We start from the raw sequence: 16,239 nt of genomic DNA, 5'->3' as shown, positions 1-16,239 counted from the left end.
GTTCCTTCCATTAAACAGATTGTGCCACCAGGAAATTAATCTAGGCATAATGCCTTGTAGGGTTAGCTCAGTTGTGGAAGCCACTTTGTGCACCCTTGCTCCTCCGCCTTGATCTGCCAGCCTCTTTCTCTTCTTTATTGAGAGGTCCAGGTTCCAGCATAGTCATCTTGCCTGGCCCTGTCAATCAAGAAGGTGGTGCTTGCAGCAGAAGTCGGGGGAGCAAGGGTGCACTGAGTCAATTGGGCCCGCCCTTGGTGCACATAACTGCTCATTTGCATATGAATTGAAAGTATTTGTTCTCATTGTGCCTGGTTTAACAGTGAATTTTCAAAGCACCTTAAAATTGTCTTAACCCCTTAAGGACGCAGGGCGTATCGGTACGCCCTATTTACCGAGTCCTTAAGTCCTAACTTGAAATCGGTATTCCGGCACCCCAGGGGTTAATCGGAACGGGATTTCGGCTGAAATTATTCAGCCGGCATCCTGTGACAACGCCAGGGGATCAGAAACCTTAGTGTCCCTCAAACAGATTTTACACCCCCCCCCCCCCCCCCCGCACCCCTGCATGATTTTTTGCTGGCGGGTGGTGCAGGGGGGGGGGGGGGGGGGAGTTGTGGGTGGTGCGGGCGGCAGGCGGGATCGCGATCCCCCGCCCGCCTCCCCTTGAAAATTCGTTGGTGTTCAGTGGGTATACCAGGGTGCCAGCACATTGCTGGCACCCTGGTATAAACGGCTGACATCGGTGATGCGATGTCAGCCGTTTAACCCCTTCCATACAGCGGTCCGTACGGACCGCTGTATAGAAAAAGTTAACAGTAAGAGGGAGCTCCCTCCCTCTCTCATTGGGGGGCTGCAGTGGCTTTGCAGCCCCCCGATGGGGAGGGAGAGAGCCCCCAGACAGCCCCCCGACAGATCCCCTCCTTACCCTTCCCCGTCTGCGAAGTTCTGAGCAGACGGGGAAGGTTCCCATGGCAACAGGACGCCGTCTCAGGCGTCCTGCTGTCCATGGTGCTGAACAGATCTGTGCTAAAGGCAGAGATCTGTTCAGACAAAGTGTAAGTAAAATACAGTACAATATATATTGTACTGTACTGTATTATACAGACATCAGACCCACTGGATCTTCAAGAACCAAGTGGGACTGGGTCAAAAAAAAAGTTAAAAAAAGGAAAAATCAAAAAACACATTTATCACTGATTTAAAAATGGAAAAAATAAAATTCCCTACACATGTTTGGTATCGCCGCGTCTGTAATGACCTGATCTATAAAACGGTCATGTAACTTTCCCCGCACGGTGAACGCCATAAAAATAAAAAAATAAAAACTATTAGGAAATTGAAATTTTGCCCACCTTACTTCCCAAAAAAGGTAATAAAAGTGATCAAAATAGTCGCATGTACGCCAAAATAGTACCAATCAAACCGTCATCTCATCCCGCAAAAATCATACCCTACCCAAGATAATCGCCCAAAAACTGAAAAAACTATGGCTCTCAGACTATGGAAACACTAAAACATGATTTTTTTTTTGTTTCAAAAATGAAATCATTGTGTAAAACTTAAATAAATTAAAAAAAAAGTATACATATTGGGTATCGCCGCGTCCGTATCGACCGGCTCTATAAAAATATCACATGACCTAACCCCTCAGGTGACCAGCGTAAAAAAATAAAAATAAAAACGGTGTAAAAAAAGCAATTTTTTTGTCATCTTACGTCACAAAAAGTGTAATAGCAAGCGATCAAAAAGTCATGTGCACCCCAAAATAGTGCCAATCAAACAGTCATCTAATCCCGCAAAAAATGAGACCCTACTTAAGATAATCGCCCAAAAACTGAAAAAACTATGGCTCTTAGATTATGGAGACACAAACTTTTTTTTTTTGTTTTAAAAATGAAATCATTGTGTAAAACTTACATAAATAAAAAAAAAATTATACATATTAGGTATCGCCGCGTCCGTGACAACCTGCTCTATAAAATTACCACATGATCTAACCTGTCAGATGAATTTTGTAAATAACAAAAAAAAAAAACGTGCCAAAAAATCTATTTCTTGTTACCTTGCCGCACAAAAAAGTGTAATATAGAGCAACCAAAAATCATATGTACCCTAAACTAGTACCAACAAAACTGCCACCCTATCCCGTAGTTTCTAAAATGGGGTCACTTTTTTGGAGTTTCTACTCTAGGGGTGTATCAGGGGGGCTTCAAATGGGACATGGTGTCAAAAAACCAGTCCAGCAAAATCTGCCTTCCAAAAACCATACGGCGCACCTTTCACTCTACGCCCTACTGTGTGCCCGTACAGTAGTTTACAACCACATATGGGGTGTTTCTGTAAACGGCAGAGTCAGGGCAATAAAGATACAGTCTTGTTTGGCTGTTAACCCTTGCTTTGTTGGTGGAAAAAATGGGTTAAAATGGAAAATTAGGCAAAAAAATGAAATTCTCAAATTTCATCCCCATTTGCCAATAACTCTTGTGCAACACCTAAAGGGTTAACGAAGTTTGTAAAATCAGTTTATAGAATGGGGGTCATTTTTGGGCGGTTTCTATTATGTAAGCCTCGCAAAGTGACTTCAGACCTGTAGTGGTCCCTAAAAATTGGGTTTTTGTAAATTTCTGAAAAATTTCAAGATTTGCTTCTAAACTTCTAAGCCTTGTAACAACCCCAAAAAATAAAATATCATTCCCAAAATGCTACAAACATGAAGTAGACATATGGGGAATGTAAAGTCATGACAATTTTCGGGGTATTACTATGTATTACAGAAGTAGAGAAACTGAAACTTTGAAATTTGAACATTTTTCAATATTTTTGGTAAATATGGTATTTATTTATGTAAAAAAATTAACTTTTTTGACCCAATTTTAGCAGTGTCATGAAGTACAATATGTGACGAAAAAACAATCTCAGAACGGCCTGGGTAAATCGAAGCGTTTTAAAGTTATCAGCACTTAAAGTGACACTGGTCAGATTTGCAAAAAATGGCCAAGTCCTTAAGGTGAAATAGGGCTGAGTCCTTAAGGGGTTAAAGGGCTTCTGTCACTCCACTAAACTCATTTATTATTTTTTTTGTCTCCTTAAAATCCTTATGCTGCGATTTCTCAATATATAGAGCTAGTAGTTATATCAAAAAACGGACTTTTATAATATGCAAATGACCTCTCTAGCAGCAGGTAGGGCGGCTACCTGCTGCTAGCAGCCGCATCCTCCATTCATAATGACGCCCCCTCCTCATGTTGATTGACAGGGCCAGCGGACGCGCTCGTTCTCTGCTGGCCCTGTCTGCATTCAAAATCTGGCGCCGGCACCGTACCTGTCTTGAGTCGGCGCAGGCGCACTGAGGGGAGGACGCTCGCTTGGCCGCTCCATCCTCAGTGCGCCTGTGCCAACTGAAGACCGACGCAGACAGGGCCAGCAGAGAACGAGCGCGTCCGCTGGCCCTGTCGATCAACATGAGGAGGGGGCGTCATTATGAATGGAGGATGCGGCTGCTAGCAGCAGGTAGCCGCCCTACCTGCTGCTAGAGAGGTAATTTGCATATTATAAAAGTCAGTTTTTTTATATAACTACTAGCCCTATATATTGAGAAATCGCAGCATAAGGATTTTAAGGAGACAAAAAAAAAAGTTTAGTGGAGTGACAGAAGCCCTTTAAAGCGCACCTCACCCACCTCTTTAAAAAAAAAAAAAAAAAAAAGGCTGAATACATTTTAAAATTACTCCACTCTGCCACCATCTTTAAGATGTGACAGGTATGACTATTGGCCTACTGATTGGTTTCCTCATCGGCATGAAGTGTCTTAGTGATATTTTCTGAGGTTCCTGACCTATTGGGCTCTTGTCATGTTCCTTTTAAATAAGAGAAAATAAAGGTGACATTTTAAAACTATATAAAAAAATGAGGCCAAAAACCAGAATCTCTATAGCATTTGGCTATTGATTTATTTTTCTATTGCGAAGATATTCTAGGTCCCTAAGGGTCTCCCCTTTTTTTTTTTTTTTTTTTTTAAAATAATGGAGTGAAGGAATAACTGGACTAATTTCTGCTTTTTTTTTTTTTTTTTTTTTTTTTTTTTTTGTCCAATTCAGCAGGTGTCTAATAAGTACAGAGACAGATCTACACGTTTTTTCCTTTTCTGGCATTAATGTTCCATTGTTTTTCTGCCCAGGTCCAGTCGTTGGAGAGTTCCCTAGTCAAAATGATGTCAACCTTGCTCCTGCCCCAGCACTTCCTCAGGTACAATCCAGTATTGTGACATTCTTTACACCACCAAAAAGTGTTCTTTATGAGGTGTTGCCCACACTGGATGGCAGTGGATGGTTACAGTGGGAGTGAGCAGGGCTTTGACCGTCTGTACATGGTATGTCCATTTTGCAGATGAAGACTGGGAGGGGCTGAGGGACAAAAATGCTGTCGTTAGCAAGGGTACTTTTTTTATTTTCTTTTTATAATGGTCTCAAATGGCCCAGCACATGGGAATATAATTATAGGAGTTTGGGTCACTGCTAACGATCTGCCAGCAGGCTTAAAAGGGCGTACCCTATGAGATGTGTCCTATACCAGTCAGATGTAACCTGTGGATGAACCTGGTAGCAAGTTGTAAATTTCCCTACAGTGCCACTGCAGGAGAAGTGAAGTATTAGGCCTCTTTAACACGGGCGTTGCGGGAAAAGGTGCGGGTGCGTTGCGGGAACATGTGCGATTTTTCCGCGCGAGTACAAAACATACTAATGCGTTTTGCACGCGCATGAGAAAAATCTGCATGTTTGGTACCCGAACTTCACAGAAGTTCGGGCTTGGGATCGGTGTTCTGTAGATTGTAATATTTTCTCTTATAACAAGGTTATAAGGGAAAATAATAGCATTCTGAATACAGAATGCATAGTAAAATAGGGCTGGAGGGTATATATATGTGTGTGTGTATATGTATGTATGTATGTATGTATATATATATATATATATATATATATATAATATTTTTAACTCTCCTTAATCCACTTGCTCACGCAGCCCGGCTTCTCCTCTTTGCTGTGTACAGGAAAAGGACCTGTGGTGACGCCACTCCGGTCATCACATGATGTTTTACCATGGTCATGGATCATGTGATGACCGGAGTGACGTCACCACAGGTCCTTTTCCTATACACAGCAAAGAAGAAGACAGAAGAGATGCCGGCTGCGCGAGCAAGTGGATTAAGGTGAGTTATATTTTATTTTATTTATTTTTTTAACCCCTCCAGCCCTATTTTACTATGCATTCTGTATTCAGAATGCTATTATTTTCCCTTATAACCATGTTATAAGGGAAAATAATAAAGATCGGGTCTGTCACCTAGCAACCGTGCGTGAAAATCGCACCGCATCCGCACTTGCTTGCGGATGCTTGCGATATTTTACGCAGTCCCATTCACTTCTATGGGGTCTGCGTTGCGTGAAAAACGCACAAAATAGAACTTGCTGCGATTTTCACGCAACGCACAAGTGATGTGTGAAAATCACCGCTCATGTGAACAGCCCATTAGAAATGAATGGGTCCGGATTCAGTGCGGGTGCAATGCGTTCACCTCACACATTGCACCCGCGTGGAAATCTCGTCTGTGTGAAAGGGGCCTTACAGTGTCTTCAGTAAATACATGTACCTGTCGGGTCCTCCAGAGCGAGAGACACTCTTTGCTGCCACTGACTGATAAGGATCCTCCACAGGTTACAATCTCCAACTTGTTTTTAATGCAGAATTGAAAATTGGTTTCATAAACCAGACAATCCCATTTAACTGCAGAAATGTCCCCCTTCCCCATAAAGGGGTTTAGGTTCTCAGAAGCATTGAGGTGCCCTCTCAATACTTTATGGATTTCAGGTCCATTTTAAACCCAAGGATAATGAAGTCCTCTAACAAACCATTTGGCGGTGTTGTGCATGTCCAATTAATCTATGGTACAGCATGAACATACATGTATCATGAATCTCTTCTTCCCACAGCCTGATGTCATCAGTAACATTACAGAGTTTAAGAGGAGCCTACCTCTCTTCCCACTTGTCAAGCCACACGTTAACTTCATGGCTGCAAAATTATGATGCACGCAAAAGCAGGAAGATCTGGAAAAACACCGAAGCCTGGCGTTCTTTGCTGCGTTTGAGAATCCGTGAACCGTGTGATGACGATAGTAGGATATTGCTAATAGACCCGTCAATAGGATAAACAAATGATTTAGTGAAAAATGTAATAGGGTATTTTTTAATTGTGGCGTGTCGGAAACAATCCGGATCGCAGCCCTGCGTCCTATACGAAAAGAAACCTGTACTGATTATTTTTATTATCGTGTGTGTGTATAGATATATAAAGCATTGATTTGCAGTGGATAGAAAGAGTTCCTATGAAGGGGGCCCAGTGCTGGCTAGTGAACATGATGGGTCAGACGGTTTGGAAATGGAGAGGCAGCGCTTCCATGCAGCCGTGGATTTCAACTTTTTAAACTGGGTTATATCACCAGGTCTGCATTTACTCATTAGGCAGGTATTCTCCTTCACATGGTCCTTTCAGTTGTTTTATCCAATTTCTTCAGATCTTAAGGACGTGGTTGTTTCTGAGGTGACATGATTGCACAATAGCTGGGATGTTAAAGATGCTGCCATTAAACCATCCCATCAATCCTCATTTAACACATACTTTTTCTGGCTTTCCTGTATGCAACAGGGGTGTAGGCTGGCTCTTAAGTGTTCTTTACGGACTCCAAGAACAGTGGCTCTTTGGCACTGGGATCCCTGGCAAGAAGGGAAAAATGTATCTGGTGTAAACCAGAAGATATGACTTAAAGGGCGTCTGTCAGCAGATCTGTACCTATGACCCTGTCTGACCTGTTACATGTGCGCTTGGCAGCTGAAGACGTCTGTGTTGGTCCCATGTTCATATGTGTCCACATTGCTAAGAAAATCATGTTTTAATATATGCAAATGAGCCTCTAGGAGCAACGGGGGCGTTGTCGTTACACCTATAAGCTCCCTTTTTTCTGCTGCTCCTGTGCCCTTTGCACTTTGATTGACATGTTCAGGCAGTGAAATCATCATCACACCTGGCCCTAACAATCAAAGTGGAGAGGGCTCAACAGCTGCAGAGAGAGCGGAGCCTCTAGGTGTAACGACAACACCCCCGTTGGTCCTAAAAGGCTCATTTGTATATAATAAAACATCATATGTGCCTGCATTGCTGAGAAAAATGAACATGGGACCAACATAGATGACTTCAGCTGCCAAGTGCACATGTAACAGGTCAGCCGGTGTCATAGGTACAAATCTGCTGACAGATGTACTTAAATTGTTTTTTGTGCATTTGGTAAAAAATAATTACCTGCTTGATTGCTACAGTAAACCACCCCTATTACCTCTAACATGTTTCCTGCTAAATGAGAACTACAAAAATAATTCTATAACCCCTTTAGCATCTTAAAATGTATTCCTGTGTATAGTTATCAGCAGGTAAAGTTACCGCCTGTGATGACAATGATGCCCATGTTCTTGGCCGCTCATGGTTATCTTAGTGCCCCTGAGCTTACGTGGTGTTCATGTTCAGAGAGCTGCACGAACATCAACTTGGATTGCTGGTAATTCGGCACAGGAATGTTATTTTTTTTCTTCACTACTCTCGCAGTTTTTACTTATGAAGAGAACTTTATCTATGACCATCTTACATACACCTTCATCATTCATGGTAATTCCAATTTAACTGAATTGTTTTTCTTTTCTTTTCGAGGGGCTGTTACACCTCTCTAAGAGCTTCGGGCTCAGTATGCAAATCTACACTTTAATCTCCGCAATGATTTTAATCATTTTTCACATCATATCCAGATTTTAGAATCCAAATGAGATGCTGAACTATGTATCGACCTGTTTATTTATTTGACTTTTTTTTTTTTTCCTTTTCTTTTTCAATTTCTTAATCTTTTGGCATCTTGTCTCAGGGTTCCTCTGGTTTGTTGCCCACATAAACTTTATAAATAAAATTGTTTTATTTAAAATTATTTGTTCATTCTTCATTTCTGAAGTGACCATACTCTAAGTTTCTAGGAAACACCACGGTATCATGCTTGATGAGGATTTGTCTCGTAGATCATTCTAAAGGCTGAAAATGGGCCGATAACTATGGAGTCACATCTACTAACACTGGTTATGATGCCGGAGAGGCTGGTTGCTGCATTAGACATTTTTTTTTCGACTGCTGTACCAGGATTGAAGACCAGGCTATACAGGGACAGGAGGAGGCTCACACATCGTCCTCCTCTCACTGCATGCTACCAGCAAGTCCCACCGCAGGCCCTGTTCTGCTCTTCATACAGACTGACCTGAATGATGTGTGTACAGTACATACAGCATCTATTTCAGGAGAGGTCAATGCTAGAACTAGATTCTGGTCTTGTTTTAAAGCCAAGTTCTAGCCAGAGCGTGATCCTTTACGGTAATGGTAATACTGTCTTTTTCGCTAGCAGAGGATAAGCAGTTATCGGGTGATATTCCCTACACTATAACTGCCTTAAAACTGGTCCTTTTTTATGAACTGTTAGTATCTGTTGCACATGACGCAATTAAAATCGCTTATATCTAGAAGTATTATAGCCATATGCACAAATAAGTGGTTGCCTCAAAAGTATATCCCTTTTCCATATGCCCTATTAGAGCTCTCGGGACCCCCCCCATCCTGAAGACCCCCGTCTCGGGACCCCCATCCTCTGTGCCAGAACAAAGAGCCACTCAAAGTGGTAAATGCTGACCAGACCATCCATGTATTGTATGGTCATGGCTTCCTCTGGTCCAAGTAACTTATAATTGATTATTTTCTGTAACACAGAGCTCTTGTGGGAAGAATAGAAACATTCCTTGTATCCATCTCTCATTTCCATTTTATGTTTTTGTATAACATGACATTACAGATCTGTAACATCCCAGTTTACATCTTGTAGTTCATGGGGGGTGCATCTGATACACAAGCAGAGGAACTGTGGGGGGTACAGTTTTGCATCTCAACCAAGCAGTTCATGCTGATCTCCAGGGATTACAATCTTCCATTTCTGGAATCTACTCAGAATGGTGCCTTACTAGTTGTTTAAAAAAATCTTTTGACATTTTTTAATGCACCATTTGGTTGACAAGCCAGAATTGCAAAGTGCTATGCAAATTTAAAAACTTGTTAGTCTGCGATTTAGGCTACTTTCACACTAGCGTTCGGGTGTCCGCTCGTGCGCACCGTTTAAAGGGGCTCACGAGCGGCCCCGAACGCATCCGTCTGGCCCTAATGCATTCTCAGTGGAGGCGGATCCACTGAGAATGCATCCGCCTGCCAGCGCTCAGCCTCCGCTCCGCTCAGTGAGCGGACACCTGAACGCTGCTTGCAGCGTTCGGGTGTCCGCCTGGCCGTGCGGAGGCGAGCGGATCCGTCCAGACTTACAATGTAAGTCAATGGGGGCGGATCCGCTTGAAGATGACACCATATGGCTCAATCTTCAAGCGGATCCGTTCCCCATTGACTTTCAATGTAAAGTCTGAACGGATCCGCTCAGACAACTTTCACACTTAGAAAATTTTCTAAGTTTTAATGCAGACGGATCCATTCTGAACGGATGCGAACGTCTGCATTATCGGAGCGGATCCGTCTGATGAAACATCAGACGGATCCGCTCCGAACGCAAGTGTGAAAGTAGCCTTATCGTGTTCTTCAAAGGCTATGGACACTTTAGTGTTTTTATTATTGCATTTTACTTGTTTTTAGCTAAAAAAAAAAATCCTAAACGTATTAAATGTTTTCAACCTTTTGTCCTCTCGGCCTACATCTTTTGTAAAATGAGGCAGAGAAGCCTCAAATATACAAAAACAGTCATAGGAATTGTCTGATGGCTCAGGACACTTCAGAAAAAAAAAAACTTCAGAAAGGGGTGTTTTTTTAATTTTTTTAACTCTATTCATGAAAAACAAAATTCTATAGAATTTTTGTCAGTACTATACCATTGAAAATTAAATATAAAATATAGTATTTCAAATAAAACCTTCATATAGGGAATTCATTATTAGTTTACTGCTGCTGTGGAGGGAAGATGTCGTCATTTCAAAGGAAATTATTATAATTGTAGGTATAGAATTGGGATAACAGTGACAACTGTATTTTCTTTTAATGCAAGACTTTTTTTTATTTATTTTTGGCAAAATCTGCGATGGAGGCCCTGAACAGAGCCTCCGATGCAGATGTGAACAAGCCTTAGACTGAAGGTTTACCTGTTGTGTTAAAATATATATATTTAAAAAAACATACTTTGGCACAGCAGGGCTTAAGAACTGTCCTTGGTGTCTGAAATATGTAGCACTTTGTCCTGGCAGGAGTGGTGGAGGCCATCGCCTTGTATCACTTGGATAGTCTCACACGGGGAGCTAGCTCTTGAACACACGGATGATGAAGTTGTCTGATGCTGAACGGTGGCTTTGTATGTTTAGTTCTAGATGTGATGTCCTACAGTCAGATAACTTGACTGTAGTTTATATGCAACTTTTTTTTTTGTATTTACAAAATTTAGTGGTCTCAGGCATTTCAGTGGATTCCTAAGGAGGAAATCCATAGCTGCAGTCTTCTCAAAGCAATACCTGACTACCTATAGCACTTGCTGATAGCAGCTCCATTTGTAGATGGCCTTTTGTGTTCTTATGTTGACGTGGGACTGGTGGTGTTGAATTGTATGTCAATGTTGGTAAAATCGTTTACAGTTTAATAAAATGAAATCCGACCTATGTTCTCGGTGTGTTTTGTAATGTGTGACGCACAGCACTGCAGGATACACGAGCAGGGTTTGAGCATTGGGAGGACATCTCTAATGTTGCTTCTCTTCTGGCCACAGCTTCAGAATGGAGTGAGATGTGATCTAATCAGCTGTGCACTCCCACTCTGTTCACCAAATACTACAGGCACCACCAGTGTCTCCCATATTGCCAGCAGAGGGAAGTGGTTTTTTGTGTGGCCTTTAGAGAAAAGGCTATGGTAGGAATTGAGTTCTTCAATGGATTTGACCTGCAATATCAGACACAACCAAATGACAGCTGTTGCACTGGTTTTGAAATTAAGCCGTAATCCTGGACAACACACATTAAGGCCATGTTCACACTTCAGTTATTTCCTTCAGTTATTGTGCGCCAAAACCAGGTGCAGATATTTCCCTTTATACCTTAACTCTGTGCAGGCTTCCATACTGGTTTTAGCTCACAATAAGGGCTCATGCCCATGAACGTAAGGGCTTCGTGCCTGTGATGCGGACCGCAAATTGTATCGCTCCTCCCAATATGCCATAGTTAAATTCGCTAATGAAGGGGAGAATTTTGCACCCATAGGCCCCTTGTTTGAACAAAAAAATATATTGTCAAAGGAAAAATAATTGTCATAAGAAAGTCAATAAACTCCACTGAATGTTTGCTATACCTGTGAAGGTGATCTAGCTACATTGTGAGGAATAGAAGGGTAAAGCAAAACGACGTCAAGAGTCAACCGTGTATACCCTCTGTGCCACTGTTTGTCATAAAAACTTCTCAGTACATCAGTAGTATCCCGAATATGACCCGGTACCCAATCTCCCATCCTTTCCATCAGAGAGCCAATACCCGAAACAATAGGGCTCAAAGGAGGGGGAGGGAGGAGGTCACATTTTTGTGAACTTTTGGTAATGCATGTACTGTAGGTGTGACCGGTGCCTCCACATCCAGAAAATCATATTGTCTGTGGTTAATAAAACCCAGATCTCTCCCTTTAAGGATTAGAGTATATTCTTTTTTTGTATTCAGATAAAGGATTTCTATCCAATTTCTGATATGTAGAAGTATCGGACAGTAATTCCACCATTTGTTGGTAATGTTTCTTTATTTAAAACCATCACCGAGAGATCTGGGATTTATTAACCACAGACACTATGATTTTTTGAATGTGGAGGCACCGGTCACACCCATAATACACGCATTACCAAAAGTTCACAAAAATGTGACCCCCCCCCCTCGTTTGTGCCCTATTGTTTAATGTATTGGCTCTCTGATGGAAAGGATGGGAGATTGGTTGGACTCCCTGTTGCAACCACTTGTTAAAAGGGTACCGGTTCATATTCGGGATACTACTGTACTCAGACTCTTTGGAGCAAGCGCGTCCGAATTAACAACATTTGTACTGCAATTTCTTCTAAAGCTTTGAATATGGCGGCAAACAAATCTACTGTAGAACTGAATTACTGTTCAAATCTAAAAGGACTAATATAACTAAAAATGATGCAACAGATTCAGAATAACCTACACTTGTCCTTGCATACAGCCGCCAGTTCACACACATCCAACAAGCTATTAGGAAATGTCTTCATCTTTTGTGTGAGGACAGTACTCTATATGACATAGGTTTCACCAAGTGTGGAGGACATCAATGTAAAGCGTGCAGATATTCTACACCAACAAGACATTTTCATAATTCCACACATACGGAAACATTCCCAATAAAATAAAAGCTATATTAATTGCAATACAATGGGCATTATTTATGTCAGGGAATGTACAATGTGTGATCTTATGTATATAGGGAGTTCCAGCAGGGAATTTAAAACAAGACTTCTGGAACATGTTAATTACATAATTAACCCCTCAGCGACAGGTACATCAAATGCAGCCAATCATTTCATAACAGTACATAATTGCAGTTTAACTAGCTTCCGCACTTATGCGATTGAAAAAGTAGTTGTTCCTGTGAGAGGTGGTAATATGAAGAGGGTTTTGCAGCGGGAGGCATATTGGATATTCAGACTGAATACCAGATATCCTCAGGGTCCTAGTAATTTAGATGTCGTCTTATTTTTATACCTATTTTTCATGTTTGACTTTTTATCCCATTCACACTATGCAGTCTTTCTGGGCAAAAATACGGAAGCCGCCCATGTGCCTTCCACAATTTGCTGAACAGAACAGGCGGCCCATTGTAGAAATGCCTATTCCTGTCTGCAAAACGGACAAGAATAGGACATGTTATATTTTTTTTTTGCTGCCCACAGAATGGAGCAACGGATGCAGTGGCGTAACTACCGGGGAAGCAGCTGCTTCGGGGCCCGGCGTCCTGCACGTGTGACAGTTTATTTTCAAGTTCGTTCGTTAAATATCGATGTCTTACTGTTCAGGGCCCCTTCACAGCAGCTGACCAGGCCCCCTCGCTAATGTGATCTAAACTTACTGTCTCCTAAAGTCTTCTGATGTGTCTGGGATTCAAACCCACAACCTCCAATGTCTGAGTGTATCAGAGGCAAAGCATTTACCCTCACAACCATAAAGGCTGCAATACAACTGATTGAAAAAATATGAGACTACTGTTATAGCTGGCTAAGTGTACATCTATACACATGACAGCCGCCCGGGGGGGGGGGGGGGGGGGGCGCACCTGATACTGGCACATGGGGGGGGGGGGGGGGGAGAGGCACCTTATACTGGCACATTGGGGGGGGGGGGGGTTGGCACCTGATACTGGCACATGGGGGGGGGGGGGGGAGGGAGAGAGGCACCTGATACTGGCACATGGGGGGGGGGGGAGAGGCACCTGATACTGGCAAAAGGGGGGGGGGGAGAGGCACCTGATACTGGCACCTGGGGAGGGAGGGAGGGGTTGGCACCTGATACTGGCACAAGGGGGGGGGGAGGGAGAGAGGCACTTGATACTGGCACTTTTTTGTGGGGGGGGGGGGGAGAGAGGCACTTGATACTGGCACTTTTTTGTGGGGGGGGGGGAGATGGCACTATGATACTGGGACATGTGGGGGGGGGAGGAGAGAGGCACTTGATACTGGCACATGATGGGGGGGCATCTATGGGGACACTAGGCCGGCAGCCTATCAGAAGCCGGACACTGAGGGGCATCTACTGGGGCACTATATAGGGGTATTTTATACTGGTACATTATGGGGGGCACTAGCAGGAAGGGGGGAGAGGAGCACTATGGGGGAATTTACTGGGGGCACTATATAGGTGCATTTTATACTGGTACATTATGGGGGCACTATGGGGACATTAGCTCAACTGGGGGCATTACAAGGGGGTATTTTTGCACTGTCACATTATAAGGAGAATTATTACTACTGGGGGGGGGGGGACATTATGGTGGGCTTTATTACTCCCCCATGGTATGACCCACTAGTAGCAGCACCAGCTTCTCCCTGCTCTGCTATCCCTCTGCCCCTTCTCCAAAACCTTATTATGAAATCTTTCTCATTAGGATAAAGCACAACATCAGCTCCGCCGAGCCCCCGGCCAAAGTGTGGAAGTGGCGTCCGAGATCCCCAAGGGCCAAGCCAAGTAACTGTAAGTTTTCATGTGAAATATGTTTATGTTATACACATATAGCCTACACTGTACCACACAATATACAGTATACCTCTACACTGTGCCACACAATATACAGTATACCGCTACACTGTGCCCGACAATATACAGTATACCTCTACACTGTGCCCCACAATATACAGTATACCTCTACACTGTGCCACACAATATACAGTATACCTCTACACTGTGCCACACAATATACAGTATACCTCTACACTGTGCCACACAATATACAGTATACCTCTACACTGTGCCACACAATATACAGTATACCTCTACACTGTGCCACACAATATACAGTATACCTCTACACTGTGCCACACAATATACAGTATACCGCTACACTGTGCCACACAATATACAGTATACCTCTACACTGTGCCACACAATATACAGTATACCGCTACACTGTGCCACACAATATACAGTATACCTCTACACTGTGCCACACAATATACAGTATACCTCTACACTGTGCCACACAGTATACAGTATACCTCTACACTGTGCCACACAGTATACAGTATACCTCTACACTGTGCCACACAGTATACAGTATACCTCTACACTGTGCCCCACAATATACAGTATACCTCTACACTGTGCCACACAATATACAGTATACCTCTACACTGTGCCACACAATATACAGTATACCTCTACACTGTGCCACACAATATACAGTATACCTCTACACTGTGCCACACAATATACAGTATACCGCTACACTGTGCCACACAATATACAGTATACCGCTACACTGTGCCCGACAATATACAGTATACCTCTACACTGTGCCCGACAATATACAGTATACCTCTACACTGTGCCCCACAATATACAGTATACCTCTACACTGTGCCACACAGTATACAGTATACCTCTACACTGTGCCACACAGTATACAGTATACCTCTACACTGTGCCACACAGTATACAGTATACCTCTACACTGTGCCCCACAATATACAGTATACCTCTACACTGTGCCACACAATATACAGTATACCTCTACACTGTGCCACACAATATACAGTATACCTCTACACTGTGCCACACAATATACAGTATACCTCTACACTGTGCCACACAATATACAGTATACCTCTACACTGTGCCACACAATATACAGTATACCTCTACACTGTGCCACACAATATACAGTATACCTCTACACTGTGCCACACAATATACAGTATACCTCTACACTGTGCCACACAATATACAGTATACTTCTACACTGTGCCAAAGGAGTGGGGTTTACACAGGAGGAGGGAGGTGCGAAGCGCGCTGGGGGGGCCCTTACAAATATTTGCTGTGGGGCCCAGTCACTTCTAGTTACGCCCCTGAACGGATGCATTGAAGTGAATGGGTCTGCACTCGAGACGCAAAAACTGCAGTTCGGATGCGGACCAGAACAACGGTCATGTGCATGAGGCCTAAATCTGGATCACAGGTGTAGCACATGACAGAGTTTTGGAGTGCCCTGTCTCTGGGAGGTGGTTCCCCTCCCCCTATTGTTGGTCAGGGGAGTAGATCTACTTAAACCTGGAGGTTTAGCAGTCCATATGGTTACGACTAAGTCTGCCTTCACACTGGCGTTTTGGCTCTCACAAGCGGTCCAAAACGGATCAGTTTGCATTCTGAATGGGAATGGATCCGCTCAGAATGCATCAGTTCAGTCTCCATTCCACTTTGGAGACGGACACCAAAACGCTGCTTACAGCGTTTTGTTGTCCGTCTGATGAAACTGAGCCAAACGGATCCATCCTGACACACAATGTAAGTCAATGGGGACGGATCCGTTTTCACTGACACAATAGAAAATGGATCCGTCCTCCATTGACTTTCAATGGTGTTGAAGACGGAT

General features: G+C 43.1%; 1 protein-coding gene across 4 annotated transcripts in view; it reads left to right on the top strand.

Moving 5' to 3' along the window:
* The window catches only part of IDE (insulin degrading enzyme), a 91,672-nt gene extending 85,577 nt beyond the window's left edge, over window positions 1–6,095 (top strand). For 3 of the 4 annotated variants that reach the window (XM_040438854.1, XM_040438853.1, XM_040438855.1), the window contains exons 24-25: window positions 4,178–4,245; window positions 5,988–6,083. In XM_040438854.1, coding sequence (XP_040294788.1) covers window positions 4,178–4,245; window positions 5,988–6,083 — 164 coding nt within the window. Of the gene's footprint in view, window positions 1–4,177; window positions 4,246–5,987 lie in introns of all 4 variants that reach the window. The other variant, XM_040438852.1, reaches the window with a different exon arrangement.
* Window positions 6,096–16,239: the final 10,144 nt, after the last annotated feature.

This window comes from Bufo bufo, chromosome 6, assembly GCF_905171765.1.
Source record: "Bufo bufo chromosome 6, aBufBuf1.1, whole genome shotgun sequence".
Lineage (NCBI taxonomy): Eukaryota > Metazoa > Chordata > Amphibia > Anura > Bufonidae > Bufo > Bufo bufo.
The sequence above is the reverse complement of the archived record's forward strand: the minus strand, read 5'-3'. Positions and strand labels throughout refer to the sequence as shown.